Source organism: Drosophila obscura, unplaced genomic scaffold, assembly GCF_018151105.1.
Source record: "Drosophila obscura isolate BZ-5 IFL unplaced genomic scaffold, ASM1815110v1 contig_1, whole genome shotgun sequence".
NCBI lineage: Eukaryota > Metazoa > Arthropoda > Insecta > Diptera > Drosophilidae > Drosophila > Drosophila obscura.
Window position 1 is genome coordinate 2,805,072 of NW_024542679.1, and position 15,096 is coordinate 2,820,167.

General features: G+C 40.8%; 1 protein-coding gene and 1 non-coding gene across 2 annotated transcripts; one reads left to right on the forward strand and one right to left on the reverse strand.

Moving 5' to 3' along the window:
• Positions 1-1,788: 1,788 nt before the first annotated feature.
• On the forward strand, positions 1,789-14,047 carry LOC111077368 (elongation of very long chain fatty acids protein 6). The gene is made up of 4 exons (XM_041593733.1): positions 1,789-1,897; positions 3,183-3,458; positions 11,542-11,679; positions 11,865-14,047. The coding sequence occupies exons 2-4, from the start codon at positions 3,277-3,279 to the stop codon at positions 12,481-12,483; spliced, it is 939 nt and encodes a 312-aa protein (XP_041449667.1). The 5' UTR covers positions 1,789-1,897; positions 3,183-3,276; the 3' UTR covers positions 12,484-14,047.
• Positions 9,383-9,593, reverse strand: LOC121404785. The gene has a single exon (XR_005968215.1). It is a non-coding gene; the product is annotated as a U12 minor spliceosomal RNA (small nuclear RNA).
• Positions 14,048-15,096: the final 1,049 nt, after the last annotated feature.

The window sequence follows — 15,096 nt, forward strand, 5'->3', positions numbered from 1 at the left end:
AAAAGAAACTCCAAGCTTGAAAAATCAAAGTTAGTTATATTTTTTAATTTAAATTTAAAAATGCGTTAAGCTGAACTATTTTGTGGAACCGGAACCATTCGGCAAAGTGCCGCCAAATATAAACTTCATCATCGGTTCATGTACAAAATTCCGATAAATTTTCCACTTTCTTGACTCATTTCCTTATGAATATGTATATATTTACTGGTATGTATTAATACTGTAGTGTACTATAAAAAATTATATTACCATCGATCTAACTGGTGCCTTGGTATATTTCTTTGGTATTTTTGCAACTCATACTTGAAGCGCAAAAATGAGTTTGCGAGCGAAAGCTTGGAACCGCACGGGTTATGGGAGGAAAGGTATGGACAAGAAGAATAAGCAATTCATAAGCAGTATTATTTTCCGCACCTAAGTTTGGTTTATTATAAAAATGAGATGATATGTTTCTGAGGGTCGGGCGGTATATTTTGTTATTTTTTTTTTTTTATTTACTGGTTACTGGTTCTCGGTTTCTGAGGTTTCTGAGGTCACTCGAAAAAACAAATCAAGTGAAATATTTATTTTTCCAAATATTAAGACACATTTCAAATTGACCGCCAAACTCAATTTAGCGCACCAAAAATACTGACATTTTTCGTTCTCAATTCGTGGAGAGTTTGCAAAATTTGCTCTCAATTCGTGGAGAGTGCTTTCTTTTCAGTGGAGAATAGAGTGTTTTTGTGGAGACTTTCCCCTCATTTTCGTGGTGTGGCAGCATGTTGCTGAAATTTTTCCCATACAAAATCAAATGTATCTTACGGGAACGCGTGTGGAATAAAGATTCATTGTTGCGTCATTCCATGCGCGTTCACGTATGATACATTTGATTTGCATGGGAAAAATTTCAGCAACATGGGGGAAATGAATAAGCAACATTGTTGTGCAACTTTGGCACGAAATGAGCAACATATCTGAATACCTTGGGAAAATGGATATAATGGACTTGAGATATTGCTTGTAATATCAGGCTCCAATTAATGCAGAAACTACTCAGGCTTTGTTTTCAAGATATTAACTAAATTTGGCAGCTCACGGGTTCCAATAATAGGTATCAGAACCGGGATAAATGTATTTATAACACACAAACATGTGCATTAATATAAAAATATAAAATCATAAATAATGTTTCACTTTAGCTTGGAACAAAACAATTAACACCAATTAAAAGAAATAAGGTATACAAAAGTACATACGCATAGAAGATACTTGGTTGACCAGCAACACTGACGTCACATTTAGTCAACATTTACGTTTTATGCTTTGGCCGCTTTTGTTTGAACCTTAATATGTAAACAATCCAATGAAAAAGAGTTCTAAAAACTAACCAATGCTGAACAAAATTTATGTATCTATCGGATAAAATTATTTGTTAAGTGTTGAGAGGGCCAACTAGCTAGTAATATTAAACGGAATATCAAAATCGAGGAATATCAACGTCGAATGTTTTGAAAAAACAATGGATACTATCGTGATAGTATCGGGCTCAAATTGTTATTAAAAAACCATTGAAACTTTTTAGGAACTTGTCCATTGTAAAAATTAGATGCCACCTGTCGATTTTTTTTACAAATTTGTCTTCGTATTTTATAGCAGCCAATCCAAACATATCAAAAGCGCAACGACTGTAGCTCGATACTATCATGATAGTCGGAAAACCGTCGATAGTAGAGACTAGCAGTAAAATATCGATACTATCGATAGTGCCCTCGATGGATTGACACCTCTACCGGCTGGCCCCGCCAAGAAGTGTATAAAGTGTATATATAAAAGTGTAGCGCGTGCGTTGAAAGCCCCAATAACAAATTTTGGCTCTCGCAGGGCATATTGGTATTGCAATAATACCAGTTCAAAAGTAAATATCGGTTAAAAAGTGCTAGTTTTAGTTATAAATCCAATCCAAATCCCGTGTCTCGTTGATGTTTTTTGTGGTGGTTTTGCTTCTTCTTTTCCCTCCCCCACCCTGTTGAGGCTGCTCGATGCTGTGGCAAGGCAAAAAGAGAGCGAAAGAGAGCTGATAATTCGCCAGGCTGGCTTTTGCTGATTTAACATGTATTTTTATCCGTACATAATCCATGTTTGTGTGTTCAAATCGATTACATCGTCTGCGTAGCATCCAATTTTGAGAGAGAGAGAGTGCCACCAAGAGCAGAAGATGAATGTAAAACAGAAACACGCGTTTTTTGCAACATAGATAAGTGTGTGAGAAAGAGAGAGAGACAGAGGGAAGAGAGCGCTGCGGCATAAATAATGGTGTGATGTTTTTTCAAAGCATAAAATAAAACAATCCAAAAAACCGCTAGGGCCACGAAAAGTTTCACTAGAAATTTATGAAAGCGCTGCGAAAAAAACCGGATATGTTAAGCTTTGCCGTTAAAAGCGAAGCTTACAGCAAAATGAAATGACTACGTTGGTGTGCGAGTGAGATAGAGTATGTGTGTGAAGTCGCGTGTCTGGCATGCAATTAGGAATTCAAATATTTCCCACTCCCTTATGCCGGCCCGCTGCCACCACCGGCACCGCTTCTGCTTATGCTTTTCGAACGAGAGGATGGCCACCAGACTGTCGCTCTCCCACTACCACCACCACCCACCCACCCACCCACACACTCAATCGGCTCTAGTGATAGTTGTTTGTGTATCTATGAACGCACAGAAAACAGAGATGAAGGTGTGAAAAGGAAGATGACCATAAAGCGTGCGCCATTCATGAATGGGATGCACTTGTGCGGGCGACTGCAGGCGGCAGAGCGAGATGGAGAGAGTGCTAATGGCTGATGCTGGTGAAACAACGGTTTTATTTTTGCAAAATCAATGGAATCCAGGGGAAGGAGGTGTCAGGTGGACCAAAGGGGAAAGGAAGGTCGCCAAGGCAATCTGAGGTCTGAGGAAATTTATGCGCGACAATGCGCGCTTTAAGCTTGAGAGTTTGTGTTTACATGTTCGTGTGAGCGGGAGATTAAAGTGAATTGAAGTTAAAGCTTACAAAAACGGGTTGGGCTGGGTTCGAAAAATTCCCCATTCCGAGAGTGGAATTAAAATGCAAGGCATAGTGGCATAGGCATAGTCTCCAGTGAAACAATATACACTATCCATTCCATTTCAATCTAATCGAGAATCTAAAATCGACTTTCCCCACAGCTACACCTGAACCAGCGCCAGAGCCAGAACCAGAACCTGATCCCAACATAATAACCACCAGCAACGCACCAGACCACCCACCACACCCACCAAAATGATCAACATGGACATTAGCGTGACGCCCAACTACTCGTATATTTTCGATTTCGAGAACGATTTCATACACCAGCGGACACGCAAATGGATGCTGGAGAACTGGACATGGGTGTTCTACTACTGCGGCATCTACATGCTTGTGATATTCGGTGGTCAGCACTTTATGCAAAATCGTCCAAGGTGAGTCTTAAAAATACCTTATATACATATTTATGTATGTATGTATATGCACCTAATAGCTTAAAAACACAACAGAGACATGTGTTTCCCAGCCCATTCCAGCTTCGGTGCAGAGTCTGCATTATTCTCATGTCTCAAGAACTTTTGCATTGCTTGAACCTTGACCTGGAGCTCTCCGCCTGTCTCTCCCCCTCTGTCTATATTATCTCTTTTGTGGGATTGTTCTCCTCCGCTAATTGCAATCACACATCTCCAACGCCCACATGGAAATTTGACTTTGACCAGCAGCTGCTGGCAACCGTAGTTGTTCTCTAACGCATATCTATCTCCCTCTACAGTACATTAACCGGCTATAGGAGTAGGTCTGTCTCGCTCCGACAGCCCGCTGACTTCATTCAATTTTCCGTGAGCCATAACTATTTATGCAGGGTACTCCCAGCGAACATGGGTATATTGTACGCTCCATTTTGCGAGGCTGGGTTTGGTGCAATTTAGAGTAAACTATTTTTACAAGCATATAATAGCCCGCTATGAATGTCATTTAGATGGGGTTTGTTTTTGCTATATAGACATAGATCTCTGATTATATATTAGAATCATAATTATATATAGACAGGTGTTAATCAACAAAAAGCATCCCCAATTGCAATCTATCAATATTTATCATCTGCGAGTACATCTGCTTCAATTGATGGGTATCCGATTGGCGTAATGCCGAATCATTTCCCTTCTGATTTGCTTTTTTGTTGCTTTCATTTAATTTCTCGTATGATTTGAGAGCACAAGTGTGCGATTTTTGTAGTCGCGGGCAGCTGTTGAGTTTCACCATGTAATTATATAAGATTACAGCTAATCAATATCTTAATATTAAGCCGTCAAGGCATGCCGCCCCTCGAGAGTCCACTCCAAGCCTGACAGTCACCCGACAATCGAACGTCGAATCACATTTCCACTTGCGAACAAAATCACCGGAAAAAGATTTACCAAGCAGGGCGCACATGCAAAGGGAAAGATAAAACCAAAACGAAGCTAGTTCCAAAAGTTTTCACATCGTATTTTGCAATTTTCAGAAATGTAAGCAAGCATAAGCAAACCGTGATTGTCGCTGTGATTGTCTGTGCTGCGTGTTTGACGATTGTTTCGTTTCGTTCCGTTTTGGTTCTGGCTCTGGCTCATTCTGCCTTTTGTTTTGCTGCTGTATCTTTCCCTATTTCTAATTGTCGTCATCAAGTTTTGTGACCAAATTAAGTTACGCTCGCGACATGCCATCTATGGGGGCTTACTCCAGTCTTTTCGTTTTTGGTTAGATCATAATTTGCACGGACTGTCAACTGTTTTGGGATGGTTTTCTGCCCGTTTAAAAGGATATATTCTAGAATTTTCGTACAGCTTGTAAAGCTCTGTAATTACTAGGAAGGTTCTATGGTAGAACACATTTTTGAGACCCACTTTATGTGGGTCTGTGAAGCGTTTTTACAGCCTTGACAGCTTGATTCACTCATTCAAATCTCAATAGATAAACCTTAAGCTTGAACTCATCACTTGCCAACCCGAAAATACTTGTATATAATATTTAGTTTCACATTCCATGCACACACGCCCCTTGAGTTTGAAAGAGGCTTGGCCCTTGGCTCAGACATTAGATGGATTGGCTGGATCTGTCGGCAATTTTTTGTTAACTTTACTTTACACTTTAATATTTTGTGGAGATGCCGTTTAAATATTTACGCTCATGCCGCGGATAGACGAAAGCCAACAAAATGTACAGAAAGGTGTGAATTGAACGCAACAATCCGGGAAGTAGGGGTGTGGGAGCTTGTGGGGCACTCGATAGAGGGTCGGTGAAAAGTGCTTGGAGTGGATTGTGGATCTTTGCCCAGAAACCTGCGTCACCTTTTTGGGGGGTAACTGCTGCAACGCCTCACCCACGTGCGCTTCAGCGTACTCTTAATTTTGGGTTTAGAGCTTTGAGGTCTGTGATTTCGTGTTTGTCCACTGATTCGGTGTAGATATCAAATCGCAACTACTATATCGCTATGCGCATACCTATAGACAGCGGACTGTTGCGTTATCAGTGGGACTGTCTCCGTGCTCCACGAGGCTTCAGCGCGGGAAAGGCCATCCGTCGCCCTCGGGGCACTGTGTATGGGGAACACATTGTTGTTATCAACCAGACCCAGGTACCGGCCCCAGCACCGTCGCCGAACACGAAACAGTGCGCCAGGCCTGGCAGTGCGCTCCCCAAACATATATTCCCCCACACACACATTTTTAGTGCTGTTCGGCCGGTCGTAATTGCTTATGATATCATTTGTGCCATGATTCAGAAGAAAAAATGTGCGAGGGATTGATTGTACAACGCATACAGTGGTCATTCCACAAGCGGATCGGCTTGTCTGCAAAGAAAATGTCTGGTGTATTCCTGTATTCCAATTTGTAACGCTGGAAAATTAAATACTTTTCGCTTATGAGAGCTTTCACTGTGCCTATATGTGTCCAATATGTGGGCTGCATTTGTACATCCATTCCATGCATATTCAAAGAGCAAACTACACGTAGAATTGGGTTACCATCGCACTGGCCTGCAGCCCCAAACCAACACCAGAATGGTGTTTTTTTTTTTCACCCACTTCAAGCAGCCATTAAAGTCATTAAACTGATTAGAATTGTGGTGCATACCAATACGATACCATGCCATGCCATGTCATATTGGTACCCCGTTTTACATACTCGCGTACTTCATACCACCGTTTCGTTTGAGGTACAAAGTACACACAGAACAGAAACTTCTCCTTCTCTCACTCTGGGGAGGGGAGCGCTTACGAGACATGCAAGAAGTGGGTGTGTCACCCCCATGCTAGGGTTAGACAATGCTACATTTGAAACAACTATTGGACAGGGGACAGAACAGGACAGGACCGGACATGATGACTGTACTACCAGGCAGGCAGGACATTCTATTTTGTAGATGTTCGTGTGAAAAAACTACACTGAACGAAACGAAAAATTGCAAATAAAAAGACACAGATAGAGAGAGAGAGAGTGTGTGAAAATATCTATTAAAGGGTTTGCGAATAATTTGTGGCTCCATGTGTGACATTTATCACTTGCTAGCCAAACGGTAAACTCTCTTGACCTGTGGCGAACCTTAGACTTTGAGTGTGTCTACTTTTTGGGAGTGCAAATTAATGGGCGTGCATACAAAAGTATCTGTAAATATATATGCATGTACACCAGTCTATGGAATGTGTATGCATGTGTGTGGATTGTATAATCATGTTATATTTTGATGAATTGAGTCATTCCTTGGCGTTCTTCCTGTGAAATTTCTCTGTTTTATTTTGTATCAGCAAATGAAATAATCGGAGCTCAGACAGTGGGCATGGGTGTAAGTGCACACAAGGGGCGGCAGAATTTGCCAAGAAACTATAAAAATAATATTGCATTTTTCACATTCATAAAATATATGTACACATATATATATTTTTTTTCATTTTTGCATATGAATGAAAGGGGTTACGCCCTTTCTAATGAAATGTCCACATTAATTTTATTATCTACATTTGCTTTGTAGTTTTAAGTACATACATATTTTAAATTTCAGACCGAACAACGTTAAAAAGTTCGACTTTTGGCTCCCACTTGCTGAAATGAGCCCCAGTACACGGCTTGTTATTTTATTTAATACTTAAATTCCTTAAAATATCACATATCCATATCAATGCATCTCAGCGGGGGCTAGGAATTGATTTAAAACACATAGTTTCTTGGTGAAAGATTCTTAGAATTCTTCGTAGATGCCGATTCTGGTAGACGCTTACCACTTGTTTTTTTTTTACCCGACCTAGTGTACACAGTACAGTGTACACCCTCCCACCCATTTAACCCCTTTGCTCTCTCTCGATATAATAATGTCCCTTAAAATGGGTTCCAGCACGCAATCCTCGTAGCGCACAGTGTGTCCAGAAAATGACTTGGGGAAAATGCGAATATGCGGAAGTTTTGCAATTGATTTGCAGCAATTGTATAACAATTTGCGAATTAATAGATAATTGCAGCGCAGCACAGCGCAGGCGATGACTTGACTTGACTTTGGGTTCAGCGTTTTGAGTGTGGGAAGGGAAGGGTGAAGAGTAGTGTCTGGTGTGTTGTGGGGTTGTCGTGTCGAGTTCAACAAATGCAATTACACTCGCAATTAGCAATTACAAGGCAGCATTTAGTAGACAATTACAGACCAAACAAAAAAATAAGGGAAAGAAATCATCGCCAGAAAGTGAAACTTTATTTGAATTTACTTTGTTGTTACTTTTTTATTCGGTGGAGACTACTTTATAGGAATGTGCATGCATACATATGCATATACTATAGATATGTGTGTATGTATGTATGTTTATGTATTAAAGAAGAAATTAACAACAACCGTTAAAGCAAACACAAGCAAGGGGAGTGGTGGAAGGTGAGTGACGAGCAAATCTGGTTAAAGTATGTCAACACAAAAAAAAAAGACCGAATTTCTTTATAGGCTTTCCACCTCTGGTTTGTCTCTTTGGATCTTCCGCCACGAGATCTCTCGCCGAAAGAGAGCGCTGTCTGTGTCTGTCTGCCCTTTGCTCTCGTTTCCTCTACAGCATCTTTTTCTCTCTCTCTCTCTGGAATCGTGGAATCATGCCACATTTACACTTTTACTTTCCACCTGCTTTCGTTCCGTTCCCCATCCATCGATAGCCCCTCATTAAATCCCAACTGGTTTTTGTAGCTACTAAATTTGGTATTTCTGTTGACAAAATTCTGTCATTTGTTGTGCTGCACTTGGAACCTGGCATATGTGTCACCCCTTACAGTAAACAAATAGTCATATACTCCCTGAAGCCCCTGGCCAGAACTTCCATGAAAACCTTAGTCAAGATATAAATTTAAAAAAAAAATAAAGCTTTTACGAATCAAGTAGAGCAATTTTGCATTGGGTTTGAGTTGAAACGAAGTTGAATCTAAATGTCGCGGAATGCCTTAGTATCTGCTTTTAGACTGTGATGTTTATACATAGTTCGTCAGAATTCTTCAGAACTCTACTTCTCTGCGATTGTGTGGGACCCTTGAACCCACTTATCTATTTGTCTTTCGTAAGCCTTTCACAACTTGGATAACAGTTTCAAAAATAAACTTGGTCACTGCCTGTGCGAACAACACCAATCTGTGTGTCTGTGAACCGCAAAGCATAATGAATAATAATTATAATGAATATAAATACAAAAAAATAAAACCAAAAAAAAAAACTTAATTAATGGCACAACATAATCGCCAGTCCCAGTTGAAATTTTGCAAGCCACAAACAAAAAGGTTGGCAAAAAACAAAACAAAAGAAAACTAAATGTGAGACAATGTCTAGCTATATATGTATGTAAACATATAACGATATACATATGTATATATGTATCATTCATACATACATATATACATAATTAAATATTTATAACTATATGCAAAAATCAACCTGTAAAGCCAATGCCAAAAACTAAACCAAACAATCGCGACAACCCTGTTAAACCCTGCAATAATAAACCGCACCGCCCCCCTGGCAACCACAGACAATAATCCCAGACTGCTTTGCCTTGCATAATGCTCTCTCTTTCTCGCTGTCTGTCTCTCATTTGACTCCCCTTTTTTATGCCTTCTTTTGTTTATATGTTTTGCCAAATACCGGTTTTCACTCTCTCTCTCTCTCTCTGTCTGTGAGACTGCAAAATTTCCGCTCCGCTCCTCTCTCTCGTTGCTTATGCAATTTTTCGCTGAAAGAAAAGAAAGTTCCACTCCACACACACACAGAAAAAAAGAGATGCCGATGCCCTGCCAGTCATAATTACTCAGCAAATATTAAAATATATATTTTATCGGGCAGATCGCAAACACCCAACCGGCGGTGGTCATCATCCAGCAGCGCTCCCCAACACAAAAGTAGGCGCCGGTTCCTGCCGCCAAATGGTGTCCGTGCCGGTAGAGTTGGGGGCGACCTGTGCCCGTGCAAAAATTTAGGCTTCAAGGAACGGCTTTTGAGGGCCGTCCCTTTGCCTAGAAGCCAATTACTACCGAGCGATTAGCAAGGCGGATTGGTTTTCCTTACTCATTAATTTCAGGCACGAATTGCTACAGGCCTAGCAGCCGGTACCTCATGCATGTGCAGCCAGAACCAGTTGGGAATTGTTCGAGCTGGAATAACAAAGCTTTTTGAAGCCCTTTTTGGTGGAGGATGTGATGGCATAGCAATAAATGGAAGCCTCTAGAATCGAGGAACTATAATATAGTATCATATATAGAAACCAAAGTGAACCTTTCCTTCGAGTGTGTGTGTTTTCTCTCACGGAATTGAGCTTAATTGTGATTAATGGAAATGATTTCTTAAAATCTTAAACTAGAATTCAGAGCACAAGGAACTCAATTCTTTAGTTGAACACTTCCGCTGCCAGAATGAAAACCCTCCTCACCATACCGCACATATGTGTGTACGAGTACGAGACAAACGCAGCTTAATTGTCTATTACAGTGGGACTTATCTATGCAAATCCGTTGACTGGCATTTTGAGTGAGGTTTTTGTATGCCGCTCGCCTTCGTCTACACTGCACAACGCTACACAACAAATATTTATGGCTCCTGGGCTTTCGTTTCGTGAGTTCTCGCTATCGATTGCTATTTTTGTTTGTTGATTAACTCATCGTTGACTCATTTGGAGCTGTTTAAATGTGAGAGAGAACAAACACTGCATTTTCTCCTGCATTCTGTGGAATTATGCGTCAGAGTTGCTTTAGTCTGAAACGCACAATGGCCCCATCCAGGTGTAAAAACAATGCATATTTGTAGGTAGGAAAACCGCGCACAATCACGCACAATCACACTGCTCTCTGATAACACTCGTTTTTTTCCGCTTAACTTGTTTTTTTGGGCAGGTGTTTGTGTGCGGATTTTTATGACTAATATTGCGGGCTAAGAGGTTTCTGGCTGGGATCGATAAGGTTTGCTGATTAGTCTGCCGTTAGGCTGCTAAATCTGACAGATTGCGCATTATTTAATAACTAGTTTCCGATTCTGATATGCCTCCAGACAGATTCTGTGATTAGCCCCGTTCCCCGTTCTCCGTTTTCCGTTCTCGTTCCCAAAACCCAAAAGCTCTTTGAAAGAGCCTCCATCAAAATAAACTTTTAAGCGGTCGATCATTAAAAACATTAAGATTGAATCCAGTCCTTGGGCTCTTTTAATATATTCCTCTATAGTAGAAATGGGGATTCTGGCTACTTTCAAGGCACGTGGCCGGGCTGATTGTTTCTGCAATTGTTTCGAGGGGAGGTTATCGCTTGTTGTGGTCCTAAGCTTTAGATTTCATTGACCCAACAATTCAAGAAATTAATAAATAATGCCGGAAGCTGGAAGTCATAAAAAGTCATTATCAATCTCTATGGCTGTATGGGTCTATGACTAGTTCTGTCCTTCCTGAAGGGTAAACAATCTGCGGCACGATCTCGTGACAAAACAGTGTCTAAAAATGCATCGAACAATCGTGATAGCTACATCATAAAGTGGCCTGACAAGCAACAACCACACGCTCCAGTCAGTGCTCAGATTTATAGAATGATTTTCTGTCTGGATTATGGATTATAGCCTAGCTTCACTCCCCCATTTTCAGGGATCATTTCGGCGATCAATTACTTGAGCAAACTTCTCTCGGAGTTTCGCATTGCGGGTGACCTTTCGCTAGGGTTGGGGTTGGGCTGTTGTTAATGCTGTCATTGCACTGCACAAATATTGCTCTTATATGTATGTAACTATATAGTACATAATGCACTTGATCTTTGACTGTCACGCTAGTTTGCTGCTAACAAAATAATTGAAAAAATTGTCAAAGGTTTTTACTTGTTGACTTTTTTCCGTTTTATTGTATTTTCATGTGCAATTTCTCACTTGTTATTGGCTTTAGGTAAATATTGTGTGTAGGGTGGTCTGGGGTGTCTCTCACCCTTGGAGAAACTTTTAGAATTTTTAAACAGGAGTTAACCTATATGATCTTTAACATTATATTTTCCTTCTTGTTTTCAGATTTCAACTGCGTGGTCCCCTCATCATATGGAACACAATGCTGGCGATGTTCAGCATTATGGGTGCTGCCCGCACGGCGCCGGAACTGTTGCATGTGCTCCGTCACTACGGACTCTTCCACTCTGTCTGTGTGCCCAGGTTAGTACAAATTCCATATCAATATCCCTTCCAATTCCCAATCCGCAATCAGATTCAAGGTTGCTTTTGCATACAATGAACGCCCGAGCACTTGAAACTGGATTGGTGGATGGGCGATTGAGACCCGTTCGATTTGCGATCACTGACCGATATTCCCTCTCGTTTTCTCTTCCCGCAAACTGCAGCTACATCGAACAAGATCGCGTGTGCGGCTTCTGGACCTGGCTGTTTGTGCTGAGCAAGCTGCCGGAGCTGGGGGACACGATATTCATTGTGCTGCGCAAGCAGCCGCTGATCTTCCTGCACTGGTACCACCACATCACCGTGCTAATCTACTCGTGGTTCAGCTACACGGAGTACACCAGCTCGGCGCGCTGGTTCATCGTGATGAACTACTGCGTGCACTCGGTGATGTACAGCTACTATGCCCTGAGGGCGGCACGCTTCAATCCGCCGCGATTCATCGCCATGATCATCACGTCGCTGCAGCTAACGCAGATGATAATCGGGTGTGCGATCAATGTGTGGGCCAATGGCTTCCTGAAGACACACGGCACACAGTCGTGCAACATCTCGCAGCGCAACATAAACCTCTCTATCGCCATGTACTTTAGCTACTTTGTCCTATTCGCGCGATTCTTCTACAAGGTGTACCTGTCGCCGGGCGGCAACAAGAGCCGTCGCATGGCTGCCACTCTCGCCGGCCAGAATGCGGTCAAGCAGTCGGTGGACCACATCTCCTCCTCGGGCGGCACTCAGTCGGAGGACCAGGCCGCCTATCTGCGCAAGGCAAAGGCGCAGTAAGCAACAGCAGAAGAAGGAGATGAGAAAGGAGCAGTGGCAGGAGGATCTGTTAACGGCTAAGGACCCATTTATTTTGTGTCGTTGTACACGTTGTTTTTTAATTTTAACCCCAGGGCCAGCCAGCAGCACACACACACAGAAATTCTAGAAATTGTAAGCAAAAAGTTGAAGCAGGTGGACAGGCAGGCAGGCAGGCATATACATATATGTATATATCCCTATACTGTACTATATATCTGATCATTTATGTATATAAGAAACAGGCAATCCCGAGAACTGTATGGCATGGGCGGGTGGGAGTAGGAGGAGAGACTGTGGAGCATGAAGCGTCGTACATTTAGCTGCTATATAGACTCTGTAAGGAATGTTGGAATGAGGCATCCTTCTATATGTATAAGGAAGATGGACATGATTGTATCCCCGTCCATTGCGGGGATCTAGAGTTATATAGAGATAGCCACACCAAAAACTCTCCAAAAAGTAGTTCGCTTCACAGGCTCAAAGATTCCTTCCTCTCCTCCGCATACAGATTCTGTACAGTTCTAGTGTGCTGTTGAGCCCCAAAAGAAAAAAAAGAGTCGTATATTTATATATACCAGTATATATAATTTAATTTGCAGATTTATTGACAGCCTCCCGATGTTGATGTCGATTCCATTACGATATTTGCGTTGTCTTCTCAGGTGGGATTTGTGTTGCCTCCTAAGTTAGTTAGAAATTCTCAAGCTCTCACGCTATCCCCCCACTACATGTATGTGTACTATATCCAATTGATAAACTGTCTTCGCATTCAGTCAGAATAGGAGCGAAGAAGAGAGTATAGCAGCGAGCAGCGTAGTTGGGGATCGGGTCAGAGACGTATGTACTCTAAGTCTATATACATTAACAATATATATTTATATAAACTATCTAAACGGATTATTAACGAAGCAAAGAAACAGAAACGGAACCAGAAACAGAAACAGAAAACACTATAAGTTAGCATATTGTTCCACGAGCCACAGATCGTACAGCAAATCGTTATTTTAAAGTAATAAAGTGTTTTTTAAAATGTGCATCCATTTAACACCACCATTTAACCGCAAAGATTAAGGCATTACACTATATTCAGAGTTATGGTAGGGGAAGGCATTTATTTAGTTAACCTTTGCATGCATTTTTGAATACTTTTTCATTTGGAAAACAGAAAAAAAAAACGTACAGTTTCTACACACACAAAGAGAAGTCCTTGAACGTAACAAAGCTTAAATTATATATTTATATTTGTAAGCAAAAGAGAATGTGGTTAAGGTTGAGATGCGAGAAGGCGAGACGCAACAGAGAGAGAGAAAGAGAGATAAACCAAGGAAATGAAAAGCAAAGTCCTACTTGAAAAGTTAATTTAGTGTAAACGAGGAAACTGTAACTGAAACTGAAACCGAAAGATGATCGAGTGAATCGGGAGGGAGGATAGGATGGGTATGGATCGTTCCTCCCGATGATAGATGATACGCCGTAGTGGTAAAAATTAAAACGAACAAATTGAAATTTTTTGTCGGGTATACTAAACAAAAGCGAAAAACAATAAAAAAAAGCTAATAATGTTTGAAAATGCAAAAAAAAAAAAAACAAACGGATAAATAAAACGTAACAAAAGGAAAAGGATGGAAAAACAAAAATCGAATGTGTTTCTCTTAGCTGCGGGGGAAGAGGTTTGTTTTAACGTAATACAGAGCAAAGCTAATTTTTAGTTTGAAATTCCGTTTTAAGTCGACATGACTATCGGCGAGCGCCATGCACGGAAATAAGTGGAAATATCGAACTACACTTAAAAGCTGCCTGCTACAGAACAACAATTAATATTAAAAACAAATTGCTGGTAAAATGAAACCGAATATCGAAATAGAGGCATTTCATATCGTGTCAGTCAGTATATTTACGGTATACTTCTGGGGTATTTTTGGGCTCATATTTAAACGCAGAAATGAGTCGGGAGTGCGTTTTGAGTGCTGTTTCGACTGGGTCATGGCAAGGTATGGCAGGTTTAAAACGGCAAAGCTTTTTTTAAGTGCCTCGTACATTGCTCACCTGGCCTGAAGGATGAAATATACCATGAATTTTGTGTATTATGTGGGTGAGGTGGGTTTTATCCTAAAACCTCTGGATTTTGTGACGTCATACATCACACCTTATACCCTTATCCTTGCGACGCAATCAAAAGTTCAACTTCAAGCTCAAAGCTTGAAACGTGTAATTACCGCGAAAATACAAATAAATAACACATGATAATACGAGTAAACAGTTTTATCAGATGATATGTTATGTTTTTACAATAATTTATGGTTGAATTTATGAAATTGATAAAATGAAACCGAAAATAAAATTATCAACGCATCTTGTCGTGTCCGTCAGTATATTTACGGTCTTTTATAAACAAGATAAGGTATACTTGGGTATAAGTATATTTAATCAAGTTCCAATTTATTTTTCAATATATTAAGATATTTTTTAAAATGACCGCCAACTAACTTCCCCGTTTAGCGCACAAAAAATACTGACATATTTCGCTCTCAAATCGTTGTGGTTTTTCAAAATCTCTTTTTCGTGGTGTGAGCCGCATGTTCCTACGGGAAC